Source organism: Magallana gigas, chromosome 10 (genome assembly GCF_963853765.1).
Source record: "Magallana gigas chromosome 10, xbMagGiga1.1, whole genome shotgun sequence".
NCBI classification, from domain to species: Eukaryota; Metazoa; Mollusca; class Bivalvia; order Ostreida; family Ostreidae; genus Magallana; species Magallana gigas.
In genome coordinates, this window is record NC_088862.1 from 148,691 (window position 1) to 166,842 (window position 18,152).

An 18,152-nucleotide genomic window follows, 5' to 3' on the forward strand; every position below is an offset into this window, starting at 1 on the left:
TTGGCTGTTTACTAGTATAACAATGTACTTATATTTACGTTTGAGAATGGCAAATCGTTCAGAATTATTTTTGTTAGGGTGATTTTACGTTCACAATATTGCAACCCTCGAGCAAAAAGCGCGTGTGGTAATTCTTGTGATGTTATGAAAAAAAGTTGATACAGAATTTAACATTTTTACTAACCCTTACAAATGTAGGCTCATAAAAGAGAGCATTATAACTTGTAAATGTAAATATTTAGTTTGAATGTTTTACGATTTCTATCGGGAATTTTCAATTTAATTGAGCTGGCCCCACTGTCACCAACTTTCCTCAAGTCTGAGATTTTATCTCAAGTTATGCACTATTTTTAAGGATTCTTATTGAATTCTGAGTTGAGGGATTTGAAAATTTTGGTGACTTTTCTGTTACAACATCTTCGCTATCCAAGGGTTTTCGGTCCACTTTGCTCCCCATAAACCCTTGGCGGATTTCATTACGAAAACTTGGTGCTATCTAGCGAGCAACTTGAGCCCCTTACATATTTAGATTTTAATCGAATTAAACAACGGGTTACATACACATCATGGCATAAATACAACTTGAAAACAATAAAGCAAAAACCAAGGGAAGGTACAGGATGATTTATTCATAATATTTTGTAAGGACCCGTACCGGGAGTGAAAGAGTCGCCGATTCATATGAAAGGTTGCATGCCATAAAACCAGGTACCTTTGTCGTAAATATTGCAGAACAAAGAAATAAAATAAAACGCAGTTCATTGAATCTTTAAAAGTAATAACCATAAGCAGGAACGTATATATACTAACGGGATGGGCAGCTTCTACATTTGTCATGTTTACTTCCCATGCTATCACGCGAGCCTTGAGAAGTTTGTAGAACAATGTTTAATGCCAGTAAAATATACAGGGTTTTAAAGCGATCTGGTTTTACCATCGTTGGGGAGGCACTGTACTAGAGAACGTGGGTCTCAATTTGTTAAAAGCACCGAATGTGTTACCAAAGATCACACGTGTTTTCATTTAACGTTTATATTTACAAGCACCGCGATTGGATCAGCTACTCGCAGCTGCAGCCAATCATAAAACGGGGCTTGTCACCGAGTTTTCGTAATGAAATCCGCCAAGGGTTTATGGGGAGCAAAGTGGACCGAAAACCCTTGGCTAGCGAATATGCTGTTACCGGGGAAAATCAGGTGTTTCTGTGTATTCGGCGTCAATATAACGCTTAATTTGTTAAATGGACTTTGTACTTGTTTTAGATCCGTTTATTTGTGTTCTATGTCAGATAAATATCAGTTGCTCCTGTTACACGTGACTAAACGCACCTTCAGTTAGAAGAGACTAGCACCTCAGATGCCCAGTGATTTTTACTTTGTTTAAATAAAAGTGCTATACCGGCGTAACTTATTTTGTTTCATAACAAATTGCGAATATCTTTTCAAGTCTTCCTAATTGTTTTATATCTAAAAGTTCGCTCTTAGTATCGTACATGTAATAGTCTTTTTTGGGATTAATAGCCCATTTTGAATCAATATTTTGTTTCTGTAACTTGCCTCACATCAAAGAAACTGCTCAAAAGCATTGTTTTTGCTGACACCCCCCCCCCCTCCTTTTTAAAATATCAAACTTGCTGCTCTCTTAATCAGATAATATAGCTGAAAACATATGTGTGAATAAGTTACGATTTACCTATTGTATCATTAGGAAATAAGAAATAACAGTGATTGTAATGGTTGAAATAAATAAAAATCCCTTTCATTTACGTAATTCTGAGCTTCCGGAAATTTAAGGGTCGTACAAATAATCTTAAATCGTTTATTTGTACCACGTGGACTTTGATTGACAGTAATTGACACGTGCTGAAAACTATAAGATCTTCGTCCGACTAGTCATCACGGTATACATGTACGAGGTTAAAGGGACTCTTTAAACGGTACACATCCTCACTTACTAGATAATTACTGAATGATTTACCAATTTCGGTTCATTTTAAAATGAACACACATGAATATATCAAATAACCGCTCAAGGGACCTCATTTACAAAAATGAATTTATGTTGTAGAACTCCTTTGATAAACACGAAAAATACATGCTTACAAAATAATCATTCTGGGTTTTTTTAAAAACTTTTGAACAATTATTACCTGGGAGAAGTAGAAAAGACTTATTAAAAAAAAACATGTCCAGGAGAATTTTCGCGAGCCTTGCATGTGTTTTGTTTACAGTAAATACGCATGCGTAATAGTGTAGAATGCAGACCCTCGTAGCACGTTGCGATGTAAATATGTGATAGGTTATACGTAATTATTAATTTTAATGTAATGATTAGATTTATTTCATGGAGAATTTGAAATTTTCTGAAAGTTTATACATTCATCAGTAGTACAAAAATATCAGAAAATTTTTTTCTAGTCGGTTTTTAGATAAGTTGCGCCGTACTAATGTTCCTCTCCTTAGATGTGCAAACATAAATGGTAGAATATTGTGTATATTTTTTTGGATATAAATCAATATTTTCTGTTTTGCTAAATTGGGTCTGTTAATTAACAAATTTAGAACATTTTTCTCATTTTATATCAGGCTGATAGGGGTGTATATTGCTGTCAAAATGCAAAGTAAATGCTAATATGCCAAAAAGCTTCATTTTGGTTTTAAATCATAATTTCTTAAATGATGTTTCAAATCTGCAATGGTATGTGCATAATAAAAAGATGAACACAAGTCAGTATCCCTCTGTTTTCATCTAACGTTGCAGTTATGTGACTTCATTTTCTTTAAGATGCTAGTCATAATAAGATGCTTTTAAATTTCTGTACTGTTTACATATTGTCATGATTTTAATTTTAACGTAATTCAAAAAATTAATAGCTACGGATTCAATCCTCACAAAAAAGATTAATATAAACGACCTGTCGTTTTATATCAAGTTTAAAGCACTATTGTCTGTTAGATAAAAGAATGTTTAAGATCTATCGAAAAATGAACTAATATTTCTCCAGGTAGACTAGTTTTGGACAGACACAATTTCACCTTACATTTTTACTAGTGTCCTCTGACTTTAGATCCTTATCAGCGACAACGAATAATTTCCTCGTGTTAAGCAAAATGCATTCGTCATTGGACAGTTTCTTACCCAATCAAATATAGCAATTGAAAATGAACGACCCTTGACCGTGTTACTGATGAAAATAAAGAAGGTTTTTATCTAACTAGTAAGTATATAAGATATATATATAACGGAGAAGTTTTATACTAACCCACGTGACGATTATGAATATCATTGTAAGATTAACAGTCTTGGCTGCAGGTATGTTTATTACTAAAAGAAACTGTTTCTAAAACCAATTATTGTATTATAGACGCATTGCTTTGCAACATCATTGGATAGAAATCAAAAATGGGTCTCCAGCGAATGACTTTTATCAGTTATAGGATATTCAGGTAATACGATGATTCAAGAAGCTGTCTTATATTTTGTTTACGAAGGATGTGTAACAATCTGTCAAAGCGACGCATGCGTAGATACACTTCCGGACTGTGCTTAATACACAAAAAGTTCGTGCACGGCTCCATATGTGAACTGGGCTTATAGCAATTGCAAAGCGTAGTGTGGATTCTGTCGTACGTATAAATGCCTTTTTTTCAGCCTAAGTGATTAATGTAGCATTCGTTATAGAGGGTGCCCAAAGTCGATGAACATTTGCTTCTTTTCAACTTCTTCAAATTTACTTATAAAAATACTTATTGCTGAACTTCACAATTCACTCATACTCTTATCATGCAAGTCTTTCATCAATTACATAATACATGTGTACATGACCAACTACATTTAAATGTTCTTATCTATATTCATCAAGTACATATATCTGTAATGTGACCTGCTTATACGAGGAATTGAGATATAGGCTGTATACATGTTATATGATATACTCCGATTTGTATATAACTTGACTTTCTCATATAAAGATATGACATATTTACAGTCACTGTGTGTTTTCCAATCAGTTTATTAAATAAAATACGTTAGAATAGAACCAATTTGAAATAAATATTAGTGTTACATGTACTTGTATAACCGCGGGGAGTAAAACTTTTACTTTTGAACCTGTAATCCTCTTTGTTTACATATGTTTTAATTACATTTCTTTTCTTTTTTATTCTTTTCCATGGCAATAACGTAAATACATGTTCGTAACAAAATCCTTACCTATCCAGGAACTAGAAATGGTGTGGAAAAGGGTCTCTCTTGATCACTGTTTGAGCATCTAATATATTTAATATATCTAATATATATGTTTTAGTACGTAGTTTATTTGAGGACAGGTGTTTGATTACGTAATCATGTGGCATTACAAAAATTGTAAAATGAATATTACATCTTGACCAGAAACTGTTATGATTTAAAGGATTGAATTGAATTTCAACAATTGTTATTCGATATATCACATAATTTCAGAAAGTTTTTAAAGTTTTTCCAAATAAAATTTCATACAGATACGGAATGCCATAATAAAAGGAGTGATTGTCATGAGTATGGAAAACAAGTGTGTCAGTCACCTTATATATCATAGGCAAAGGAAAACTGCGAGCAATATTGTGGATTTTGTGGACATGGTAATAAAACAGCAGTTTCTGCATTCTACACCTATTTCTAATATCAGAACCGAATTTCAATACAAAATATGTAGATCTTAATCATAAGTCTATTATGTGACCTTCTCTCATTTTTTTCATATGTAAACTAGAAATTAAAATCAAAAATGTTATTGATTTTTTCAATCTATTATATTGCACTGTGTTGTATTGTAGACTTGAAGTGTCTATATAGTCCGTGGGAAGACCTGACTCCTTGCACAGCGGTCTGCGGCCTAGGCCTGAAAGTTCAAGTGAGAACATTTGCCATCGTAAAACCAGGCACCCCTCTAGCAAAGGACTGCAACGAGAGGTTAATTAAAAACACCACCTGCGCTAAACATAATTGTAGGTGTTAATTTTAGATGATCTATATAATTTCATGGTTTTGTCCACAGCGTTCTTACAACTCGATTTAACTCTATAGTTGCGATCTTAATTAGTATGATTTTAATTCCCAAGAATCTAAATTTCTGTAAAGGACAATGTATTATCCGATCTTTTTTCTTAGGTTTATTTAACAGAACTTAATTGTATTTGTTCTCAGCTATCCAATTGGAATGAATAATGATTCAAGACTCGACTTTGAGACTGAGTTCGCGAGTCGTCTTTATTGATGAATTTTTTTATGTATATCCCTTGATTTCACTCTAGGCACCGTTCCACCGACGGCTGTAGTGAAGGTTCCCGTCACCGAGCCGTCAGTAGTTACACACAAAACCCATGTTGATACCGGAGTTCTTGATCACCATGGGCCTCTCATTCCTGTTGACCCAGAAACAGTTAAGTATGTCATCAAAGCAGGAACCGCCGTTGGTGAAGGATTGGCCATTGGGGCACTGTTTGCCAAACTACTTCCAATGTTTGCTTTCTTGGGTAAAAGAGATGTAACCGAGCAAACAAGAGCCTTTGAAGACTTCGTAAATACCGTTATGAAGGCTCAGAATTTGGACTAATATTCTTTTTGAATGATATGATAAATGCAATTTAACATAAATGACACCGACCCTCATTGTCTCTATTTCTCTCTCTCTCTCTCTCTCTCTCTCTCTCTCTCTCTCTCTCTCTCTCTCTCTCTGAAATGAAGCATGAAGCATGAAGCAACGTTGGATAAAACCTTATCAGCATTTTCTTCGCCTTTCTTTAGTATGTATTTTTAAAATGAAGAATGGCCTCACTGGCAGAATGTATTGTACATCATCTGGTCTTTGCAGAATCAGCTATCATTGAAAATGATTTCATTTTGATAGTTTGATCATTCTCGATGTAAACATATTCGATAAATTTTTTCCACAGTCATTTGCTATTTTTTTCTGTCCGAGAAAACCTTTTTTCGGTCAAAGAAATAACAGCAAAAGATATAGGAAAATGATTGATTGTCTCTAAAACAGATACACAAACGATAGGAGGATTAAGGTATCACACCGGTAATTGTTTTCACTAAATAACATTATAGAGGGAAACATTTTTATAAAATCAGTTTGTATTTCTCATGACAAACTATTCGGAGGAAATGTTATTTGTTACCCATCCTATCAGCTCACACCAAAAAAAGCACAAGAAACGGCATTTTCTCAAAATATCTGGCTCCAAACAGGTCTACCCTTAAAACCACGTGGTTTTCCGTTTGTATGTAAACACACTGCACACTTACCAGGAAGCTGCTTGAAAAAAGTAGTCCCTATGAAAAATGGTCATCATCTAACAAAATACATAAAATGTCCTTCTCAGTGCTAATTTGTTTTAAAATCCGAATAAAGGAAAATGTAAAAATTCAATGAAAAAAAAAGAATTCTGAAATATATATGAAACTACATGATGTACAATAAACTTAATTGATTTTGATTGGTCGATTACCGGTATGATACCTTAAGATAGCCATTTTCGTACGTAGATAAAGAAAGCAAATAATTTTTAAACCAAAAAATAGGTGTTAACTTTATCAAACACTATCAATAGTTAAACATTACATGTACCAACACAACAACAGAAATCAAGGCACACGGAATCATCATTTTAATTCATGATAAATGCTTCGGGACACCACGAATGCTGATGTTATTTAATCAAACATAATTGATTTTCAATTCGTTCAATTCTAAAAAAAAAAAAAAAAAAAGATGCTAAGACAAGAAATCTAGACCAAATAATTTCGAAAACAATAACACATGGACAAGATTAACAATGGGAATGTAAAATTATGTTTTATTTGAAAGAATTGTATAAATCAATGATTATCAAGCAATATTAAATTCTTGTAATACTTTTTTTTAACGAAAATTCACCGAACACCATATTTACAAATGTAAAAATTAATAATAAAATTTTAACGGTATTTAATAACAAATGTTATTTTAAAAATTCAATAGTAGTCAATGAATCATTAAACACAAGTTACATCTGTAAAGCATTTTAATTTCTTTGCATAAAGTAATATAATTTTCACATATTACATATGTAACGTTACTCATATTAGACTCTCATTTTATTGATAATTGACATTATCTTTAGCATAATGATTTTTAAAACGTTATTTTTTTAACATAAATCCTGCTCTAAAAGGTAAGAACTTGTGTTTTAAGATTAGAACTTCCAAAATATTATTTTGTACACGATAAACGAAAAGATAAGATTCACGGACTATGAGATAGAATTACATGCTGATCACGAGCCATGAAAAGGACACATCACCAGGTACACATGTACATGTATAAACCCTTCGATGTAGAAACATCCAATTGCACAACCTATGGTTGACGTATAATATGCCCTACGTTGTCCTTTGAGAGTTTTTTCATAGTTTTAAGTGTATTTTCTGTTTGTAAATGATGCATTGGTTTTTTTATTTTTTTTTTTTTTGGCTTCAAATTTTTTCTTACAATTTGATAATTTCGTCCCGAAATTTCAGATATAATTCTTAAGCTATTTATTATCATTTAGTAAAAAATCATATAGTTTTTTTTAAATTTTGGTAATGTCCTATATTGTTATTCTTTAAAAGAAGACTATTGCAGTCTAATTATAATTAGGCAAACTCCAAATGAAATATTTACATTATTTAACAAAATGCTATAATAACATAATATACAATATGCATGCATATTTATTTACTAAATATTAAGTATTGAAATGATAATGACACAACGTTTCGAGAATGGTAATAAATATTAAAATTAACATTAAAAAACCATGTCATTTAACAAACACGGAGAGACTGAAAACATAAAATTTTTGTTGTGTAAAAAATAATCACTAAGTAAATTAGTTTTAAAATGAATGCAACACGGGATGTAATTCTATCGAAAATGTTATTGAACTGAGCAAAACAAATATGGTTAGTTTATTTCTTGAAGTATTTAGTACTGTTAATGCAATTATACATGCGTCATCCTTTGAAAAGTATACAGATGGACGGACAACGGACAACAAACGGTCAGAAAACCTTTCATAAATCTAAGGTTCAGGTGAGCTAAAAAAAATCGCTGATACCTTTGTTTAAAGCACAATTAATAATATATGGTACACAATATAAAACACACGAGCATTACATCAACATGCAACCAGAAACAGTATTGTTATCATGTCTGTCTTGCAAACACAAATTGGCATCCGCTCCATTACTTAGTAACAATTGTACGATGTTATCATTTCCGTTTTCACGAGCGAAAAGGAATGGTCTAACTTTGTTTGTAAGATATAGGTTAACATTTGTCAAGTAAAAGCTGAACTACGCTTTCATGCCCCTCTTTACAGGCTAAAGCTAACGGACTAGCTCCATTTTTGTCACATGAATTTATGGTTGCCCCGCTGTTAAGTAAGAGTTTCACAGTGCCATAATATCCGTTTTTGCATGCCTCATGGAGACAACTTGTTCCGTCATTTCGACACAAATTTATATCCGCTCCATTATGAAGTAATAGTTGTACAATGCTTTCTTTTCCTTCTTGACAAGCTGAAAAGAGTGGACCAACTCCATTTGTTTTGCACAAGTTACCATTAGCACCTTTGCGCAGTAAGAGCTGCACAGTGCGATTAAGTTCGTTTTGACAAGCAATGTGTAAGGGACTTGATCCGTCTTCATAACATAAATCGATATCTGCTCCATTCCCTGCTAAAATTTCTACTGTACTCTCGTGTTTGCTATAGCAAGCTATATAAAGAGGAGTGGCTTTGTTGTTTGCATATAAATTAATGTCAGATCCATAACTTAGTAAAAGTTGTACAATAGTATCGTGACCTCTATCACAAGCCATAAATAGAGGACTTCTTCCGTCTTGATGACATAAATTAATGTCTGCGCCATTGCTGAGTAAAAGTTGCACCGTGTCATCATGTCCTTTATAGCATGCCATTAAGAGAGGACTGATTTTTTCTTTACTACATACATTTAAATCAGCTCCGGCATTCAGCAAATGTTGAACTATTGCACTGTGTCCGTTTTGACTAGCTACAAAGAGAGGACTGGTTTCGTTTTTAAAACATATATCAAAATCTGCGCCATTAGTCAGTAACAGTTGTACTATGCTATCATGTCCGTTTTGACAAGCTTTAAAGAGAGGACTTGATCTGTCCTTATTCCTAAATAAATTAACGTTTGCACCGTTACTCAATAACAGCTGTACTGTGTTATCATGCCCTTCTTGACAAGCTGCATAGAGAGGACTACTACCGTTATCTGAACATAGATTAATGTCTGCACCATTGCCTAGTAAAAGTTTTACAGTGCTATCGTGTCCATGTAAACAAGCATCAATTAAAGGTGTATCTTCTTGTTGTTCGTTGCATACATTGATTTTTGCTCCATTGCTCAATAAAAGTTCAACAATGCTATCATGTCCGCTTCGACAAGCAGCTGAAAGAGGACTTGATCCGTCTTTTTCATATAAATTGGTGTCTGCTCCATTGTTTATTAAAATACTCACAGTGTTATCATGTCCGTTTAGGCATGCTAGATAAAGAGGAGTTACTCCATCTTTCCGACATAAATGTATGTTTGCTCCATTGCTTAGTAATAGTTGTACAGCGCTATTAAGTCCGTAAAAACAAGCGGTATGAAGAGGAGTTGATCCGTTCTGTTTACACTCATTAACGTTTGCTCCACTGCTTAGTAAGAGCTTTATTGTTTTATTGCGCCTTGTTTCACACGAGGTGTCCTCTTTATTATTCTCATTTGCAGTTGCTGCGTATATTAAGGGAGTACATCCATCTTTATTAGAATTGTTGCCAAACTGTCGCAAATTCACATCAACGCCAAACTTTATTAGCTGTCGCATCATTTCAAAATTATAAAACGCAGACACAAGATGTATAGGATGAATACATGCATATGTGTCTTTTAAAAATAATTGAATGCAGTCATTTGAAAAAAAATCAAGCAAGTCTAAAGATCCATTGCAGCATACCGCAGAAAACAGCGAAATGTCTTCAATATCTGTTTTCAATTGTTTAAGAGCTTTTAAGCAATATAACGACAATTGTGTATGACAAAATACAATCATAGCAAAAATTGGCGATATTCCATTTCTTTGATTCAGAAAGGACAGTTTTGAAAGGAAAAGGTCTTTTGTTTCTTTATACTGTTCATCTTTTTCAATTTGAAGTACTTTTTTCTCAAGTAGCATTTTATATTTTTCTGGATTTCGGTTCAATTCTTCTATTATTATGTTCCGAACCTTTTCGTTCCTCATACAAGGATTAAGGACAACGTCTAATAGATGTTCTCCAAATACTTCCATGAACAATCTCTTCCCAAGATTGGCAATGTATTTGTCACTTAAGACTATACAAAACTTATCATTTTCATCTTTACAATCTTCTAACTTCACCCTTCTTCTTAGAAAGCTAACCTCAGCATATTCAATTGTTTCTTGAGGATAATCTGATCCGAACACGTAAGTGGTTATTTCCATCACAAAGTCATGGTAAAAATGAAAGTTATCGCCAATTTTCTTAACGAAAAAACCTTCCATAGATTCAAGGATGTCACCAATTGTATATGGTGCGGTGTTTTCACTCATTCCGCAAAGTTGTAACGCATGTTTATATTTCCTTTTAGAGGTTTCTTTTTGAAGAAGATCGTTGACACAAAGAGCATTGTTAAACAGAACAAGAAGAACTAGGGCACAATATTTTTCTTTGGATGCCTTTCGGAAATTTCTAATTTCCTCTTCTAAAACAACATCTGGCTTTTTGAAAAACTTTAATCCGTCATTTTGATAAGTGGCATTGCTAAAATATAATTTGCACAGCAATGGGAAATACGCATCGATTTTCATAATTGCTGCAAATTCTTCTTTGGAGAATTTATTCACAAATGAATGTTTTTTAAACATTGTTTCTTTCTCATCATCGTTCAGCTTTAGTAGGCTATTATTTATGTCTACTATGTATGATTTGTTTGCAAAAACTCCGGCTATTCTAGCATCACTGAGAATATATTTTCTACATGACATCAAAACTTTGACTTTTTTTAAAAGACCTTTTATTTTTTCTTCGTTTTGTCTCCATGCGTCATGTGATATGTCATCAACTGTCTCTTTTCCGATTGGATCATTGAGTACAAAAAGTGTTTTATTTGATATTGACAAACTGTCTTTGATAAGTTCACTCACTTCATAGATTGGTCTTACAATCCATCCTTGCGATCTGTATTTAAGTGCAATATGCTGAATGATAGCTGACTTTCCTGATCCTGAGTGACCCGCCACAATGACTAGGTTCTGATTATTTATGAGTTGTTCTACTTTCTTGCACGCTTTTGTTGATATAAACATATTGTTGTCCTGTTGCCATTGTTCAAATATGCATCGAACAAGTGTTGTCTCTGAAAGAAATAAATTAATAAAAGTTGTGCCTAATTATGTGTTTTGCATAAACCACTGCCCACTGATTTTAAACATGAAGAATGTTTTTAATGACATTAAAGCAAACTGAATATCAAGAATCAAATATCAAAATGGTTTTCCCGGGATGTCATTAACTATTCAAATCCATTTTATCTTAAAACTTACATTTTAAATAATCTTTCATTATAAATATAAGAAAATTTGGTATTGTTAACTTGCCTTGCGCTGATCCGTTAGCTGTGTTTTCCTGGTCAATGTTTATCTCCGTTAATACACTCACTATTTTAAAACAGGAAAAGTGTAAAACATGTACATGTAGATTCATATTGAATCATAAACCAAATCTAATTCATAGTTTTTACAACATTTTTAAAACAATGAACAAAGCAAGCAAATATTTACATATGTATTTTTTTTTTTATTCATTAAACAAATTGTCTTATAATGTCAATTTGTATTGAACCTTACTTTTTTTCCTAGTCCTATGAAATTTTCCTTCGAAATAACCTCTAATATAAAGCAATGCATTTTAAAAGAACAAATATTTTTAACAAATAGATAAATAAAATTCCTAGCCATTTAGATCCTAAGACAGACTTAATGTTTGACGTACCGAGAAAGGAAGCTCATGATATGGTTTACCTTACTTTGCAACAACTGTACTGATTATGTGATATCGTTTATAGCATGGAGAACTATGCATATTTCATACTATTATCCAAGCCTGAATAAATTGAATCCACGTCATTACAATGTGAACTGCTTAATGCCAGATACTGTTCTTTTTTTAACATCGTGTATATTTTTTATTTGCTGAGGCAGAATCATTATCAGGAAATCAAAATACTACATTTAAACTAAATATCTTGAATCCTTTTTTGCTGAAAATGTCGTGAAATTATCAATGTTCTGAATCAGAATAATCATTGAAAGAAAATAAACTTTCATCATTTAAAATCACTGTAGGTGTTACAGAAAATATAAACAATCACACATGTTGTTTTATGAAATTAATTTTTTACAGTTATGTTCTCCTGTTTATGCGAAATGTAAAACAAGAGGCCCATGGGCCACATCGCTCACCTGAGGAACAATAGGTATGATAAAATCAGCTCAATGGAGTCATAATACAAACTATCTGGACAATGTACAATAATTCATGTAAATCCTGTATAAATAAAATCCATTTTCCCCTGGATATTCTTATGTTTATAATCTTTAGTCCCTTTTCTAACAGGATGATTTTATAGCCATATCATATGTTGAGTATTGCAGTTCTAAAAAAGATCCGTAACAATAGTTTATATATGGGATATAAACGTACATCAAACTCTGAACCTTCTCGTGAGGCCAAAGAATTGTCCTGGGGCCAAAGTCTTAACAATTATAAAGAATCATCTGGCTGATCAGTTTTTAAAGATTTGCCCTATATATTCCTTTGTTAAACTTTGACACCCCCCCCCATTGACGCCCCACCCTACCCCTGGGGATCATTATTTTCACAACTTTGAATCTACACTACCTGAGGATGCTTTCACACAAGTTTCAGCTTTCCTGGCAGATTAGTTTCTGAGAAGAAGATTTTTAAAGAATAACTCTGTTTATTCCAATGTAAAACATCGACCTCCCATTGTGGCCCAAACTTACCCCCAGGGGTCATGTTTTTCACAAATTTGAATCAACACTACCTGAGGATGCTTCCACACAAGTGTCAGCTTTCCTGGCTAATTAGTTTCTGAGAAGAAGATTTTTAAAGATTTACTGTATATAATCATATGTTAAACTTCGACCCCCCATTGTGGCCCCACCCTACCCCCGCGGGTCATGATTTTCACAACTTTGAATTTACACTACCTGAGGATACATCCACACAAGTGTCAGCTTTCCTGGCTGAATAGTTTCTGAGAAGAAGATTTTTAAAGATTTACTGTGGATTCCTATGTAAAACGTCGATCCCCCATCGTGGCCCCGCCCTACCCCTGGGGTAATGATTTTCACAAATTTGAATCTTCACTACCTAAGGATGCATCCACACAAGTGTCAGCTTTCCTGGCCGATTAGTTTCTGAGAAGAAAATTTTTAAAGATTTACTTTTTATATTCATATGTTAAACTTCGACCCTCCATTGTGGCCCCACCCTACCCCCAGGGGTCATGTTTTTCACATCTTTGAATCTACACTACCTGAGGATGCTTCCACACAAGTTTCAGCTTTCTGGCCGATTAGTTTCTGAGAAGATTTCTAAAGATTTAATCTATATATTCACTTGTTAAACTTCGACCCCCCCCCCCATTGTGGCCCCATCCTCAGGTGAGCTAAAAAGGTTAAGTTTACAATTCAATAAGTTGGTTTCTGGAAGAACAGATTTTGAAAATTTTCGTAATAAATATTGACAATTTTTTGTTACTTTTTTAATCTTTAGCTTTTAAGATGTGTGTACAAACATAGAATTGTGAGCTAATCTCTGTATCTTGCTTATAATTCGAAGCTTAACACTCAAATATGGTTAGTAAATAGAAATTGTAAACAATTAAACACAAGAGACATGCACTACATGTATAATGAATTAAATATATACATGTATATACCTACATATTTCCGTAAGCGATATCAAACTCTATATAAACTGAATAAACTAGAGAAAATGTCGAGCATCTCAACAAAACCTATTGCATTAATCTACCATTACGCAAAAGATAATGCCGAATTACCGATAGAATGAATTGTATTTCAGTACCCCTACATCAGATTTTGCTTAATTTGCGCAGGTAAACAGTTAACGTTACTGTTTGATTTACCGAAGTCTCTGTTTGATTTGATACGTAAAAATCACGAAATACAGACGATAGTTTCCAGGTTACAAAGCATAAATAATGAAAACGAAACGAAAATCAGAACAAGCTAACACCAACGTCATGTGTGAAAACTGTCAACGCATTGAAATATTTAGCCTCAATTTACTTCACAAAATCGGCACCAATATATTGTTCATGTTTCAAAATTTCCCTTCATACGCGAACTGTTGCACAACAAGCAAATTCATCATAGTCAGATCGACCCTTTTTCGTATAATGTCATGGCTGCTTTAAACAAAGAACCTCGTTTTAGAAGTATGGAATACGAGTCTTGGTAAAATCGGTATGCAAACCCGGGCCGTGGCAAAATAAATGCCGGGGCAGATCGGCAATCGTCAATTCCAAATACGCATTATTTTGCAGCAATATCTACAGCGAATACAAATATACTAGTCCATCAAATATCCTGAAATTTTAATGAGATTGGCAGATTCATAACTGCCAATCTTTTGTTTTGCCCAGGCCAAGTCTTGCCTACCCATTTTATCGGATGCCGAGCCCGATGCTATTAAACTGATTGAAACACGCCTTTCCTTTATTATTATTTTCGTAATAACTTAGATTTGAAACAAAATTACCCCTTAATTTTTGCAATTTATATTTTCCTTCCCATAAGGATAATTTATGCTAAACTACGTTGAATTTGCCTCGGTAGTTCTTGAGAAGAAGATTTTTAAAAATGCACCCCCCTTTTTCTACAGTTTCAAGGTTTTCTCCGCTTTGAATACAGATCGGACTTTTATTTTTGCAATTTATATTTGCCATCCCATAAGGATGCTTTGTGCCAAATTTGGTTGAAATTGGATAAGCAGTTTTAGAGAAGAAGTTCAAAATGTAAAAAGTTTACAGACGGACAGACAGACAGACGGACAGACGGACGGACGGACGGACAGACGGACAGACGGACGACGGACAAAATGTGATCAGAATAGCTCACTTGAGCTTTCAGCTCAGGTGAGCTAAAAAAAACAAGGGAGAAATTTTAATGTAATCAATTTGATCAATGTACCATTTGGAGCTATACGAGGGTTGTTAGAAAAGTCCGTGGACAAAGTGATTTACGGCAAAACTATTGTGTACTTTATAGGATTACATATGTTTTATTAAATTACTATCATGTGAAAATAAGTTTGCAAAAATCATATGATTTTAAAGTTGTTTTCAAAAGATACAGCAATTGGATTTATGGAGCACCATTTCATATTTCCACGACGTCAGGTGACGTCAAACTACTGAAAGACAATTTAAATCTGTCACTCTTTTTCAAAGTAAAAATCTTTTAGTTCACACACTTTTAAGCCATTAACCCATTTATAAATCGCATATGCCATCATTATTTGTCAAATTTTTGTATAATGTCTTTTGTGTTATTTCGTAGATCATTTAGGTCCGAAAATCTCTGTCAACACAGTTTCGATTTAAGATAAGCAAATAAAGCGAAATTCATAGGTGCAAGATCCGGGCTGTACGGTAGGTGCTGCAAGAAATCAAGATATCAGATTTTCCATTTTCAAACCTTCAATTTCAATTGTGATTCCAATTGTAAACCTTTCTCCTATAAAAATAGCAGCATCTAAGAACCTTTTGGTCTCCATCGGAGATTTTTCTGCGTGCACACAAAATTTAATGACCGTCCGGTGCTCCAAGGTATCCATTCACGATAACGTTTTTGACTGATTTTTCTAGCATTGGTCGTCCATATTTGGCGATAAAACGGTCAGAAATTATTCAATTCATATTAAATAGCGTTAATTTATATCTGCTTAAACTGTACATTTTCATATTCAGAAAAAATGCGTACAAAACATAAAACAATTAAAAACTGACATGCTCCGTGAAGCATATCTTATCAAAATAATTAATCTGTATATTTTTATGGTGCATTTAAAATAAACAAATCTCTATGTATTTGTTAGAAAATACGTCAAGATTAAATATAAAAAGTTTTGCTGGTTTCATGGGAATAGTCCACTCACAATCGAACTTGTCCGCGAACTTTTCTAACAACCCTCGTACTTGACTCAAGTGTTGAAAAATAACACTGATGTCCTTGTTTGAGGGAAACGCATTTTAAGTGACCTTTGCAATGTTTATCTTACTTAATGAGATATAAACATAAGGCCGGAGACATGGCGGAAATCAAATTTAGTCAGTTAAACAACAAATCAGTATGTTTTTGATTTTTTGAAACAACTAAAAACTACATACACAGATTAATTGATAAACGTAGGTCGGAGTACATCAAACAGAAACGGCCTGATTATTTTTTGTTTAATGAAACTTTTGAATTAATTTCTTATAAAGAATATTGGACTTTAGTAAAACATATGTTTTGTTTTATAAATTAAATCAAGTCTACTACTTATACACTGTAATCATTTATTGTAATTTCATTGTTTGTAAACACATGATGAATCCAATATATAAATATATGAAAGTAAATGCATCAGGTAAAAGCGTTATAAGAAACATATACGTAAATATAGTATTATTTCTAAATCATGTAAAGCCAAAGATCTGCATTTCGTTGTATTAATGCCAAGGTGAGGCCAGTATAAAAAATAGATGACAAGAAGAGCAATAGAAAGTAAACATTTACTAAATAACTTGGAAAAATAAAACAGAGAGAAATCTTGTCTTTATCCACACCGTTGAAAGATGCAACAGCACCTAATCCTTTTTATAACTTCAGAACTCTTTTAGTTAAGACTAAGCTTATTTGTCTTACATGTTTTGATTAATGGGCCATTATTAATATTATTTCACCCAATCATAAAAAAAAAATCATCCAAACTTATAAAATAAGAAAATTATAATTATAACCTATTTGCAATATTTAAACTTCATAATATTTAACACACGAATAATGTCCATGTTAATATGTATATACAATGGCTGAATTATTGTATATGTAATCAAATCAAACACAATGTACCTGTCTTTATTGAATCCACTCTATCATGTTGTCCTTCCGGTGAAAGGTCATGTTCGTGATCATTGAATGAAATATCTAAATTGTGATTTATAATTAACACTATTTAATCATAATTTTCACATATAAGTATATTTCAAATCGCTTATTATTATAAAGTGGTTAAACTTAAGATAAAGCTTCTACTCTTATCATAACTATTAGTTTGGATTAGATAATGAAATACAAGAACTTTAAATAAAAATGATAATTAATAAATTTTGGATTGCAACAATATATATATATATATATATATATATATATATATATATATATATATATATATATATATATATATATATATATATATATATATATATAAAAGCTTAGCCCTGTATATTTACAATTCATTAAGGGACATAAATATCGATATTGATACGTTCAGTTCATTCCCTTACCTATTTGGACCAGTTTCTGTGTATCCTGTAGTCTATTGTTAACGAATGGTGCAGTTTCACCTTCAATATGACTAATACTATATTGATTTCTTTTGCAGGTTTGAATTCCTAGAAAAAAGTAAAAACGTGTACATATACTATATAATTTGGTATTTCAGTTAAAATCAAGGCATTGTATGATGCACAAGAAATTTTTTTTTGGAGTTAACTAATCAAAACATAGTAAATCACTGATTACAAAACTCATCAAGGCGGGGCATCACGTTTATAAGACCACCTCAATCGTATTATATGAAAATCATAGTTAACGTTCTTGGATATTCATGGATACTGTAGTGTGGTTTGACACAATATCATAAATCATATGTTAAAAAATGTTTGATAATCAAACGTTTATTTCATACGTAATTATAATATACACTTCTAATCATTATTGTAACATAAAA

General features: G+C 32.7%; 1 protein-coding gene and 1 long non-coding RNA gene across 3 annotated transcripts in view; one reads left to right on the forward strand and one right to left on the reverse strand.

Annotated features, from left to right (window-relative positions):
- Positions 1–3,198: 3,198 nt before the first annotated feature.
- On the forward strand, positions 3,199–4,969 carry LOC136272030 (uncharacterized). The gene is made up of 4 exons (XR_010709901.1): positions 3,199–3,312; positions 3,492–3,626; positions 4,500–4,619; positions 4,815–4,969. It is a non-coding gene; the product is annotated as an uncharacterized lncRNA (long non-coding RNA).
- Positions 4,970–7,739: 2,770 nt separating this feature from the next.
- The window catches only part of LOC105328308 (uncharacterized), a 49,865-nt gene continuing 39,452 nt past the window's right edge, over positions 7,740–18,152 (reverse strand). For both annotated transcript variants that reach the window (XM_066073013.1, XM_066073012.1), the window contains exons 8-11: positions 17,707–17,814; positions 17,273–17,347; positions 11,702–11,761; positions 7,740–11,460 (exon numbers count right to left, since the gene is read on the reverse strand). In XM_066073013.1, coding sequence (XP_065929085.1) covers positions 8,339–11,460; positions 11,702–11,761; positions 17,273–17,347; positions 17,707–17,814 — 3,365 coding nt within the window. In that variant the 3' untranslated portion in view covers positions 7,740–8,338. The remainder of the gene's footprint in view (positions 11,461–11,701; positions 11,762–17,272; positions 17,348–17,706; positions 17,815–18,152) is intronic.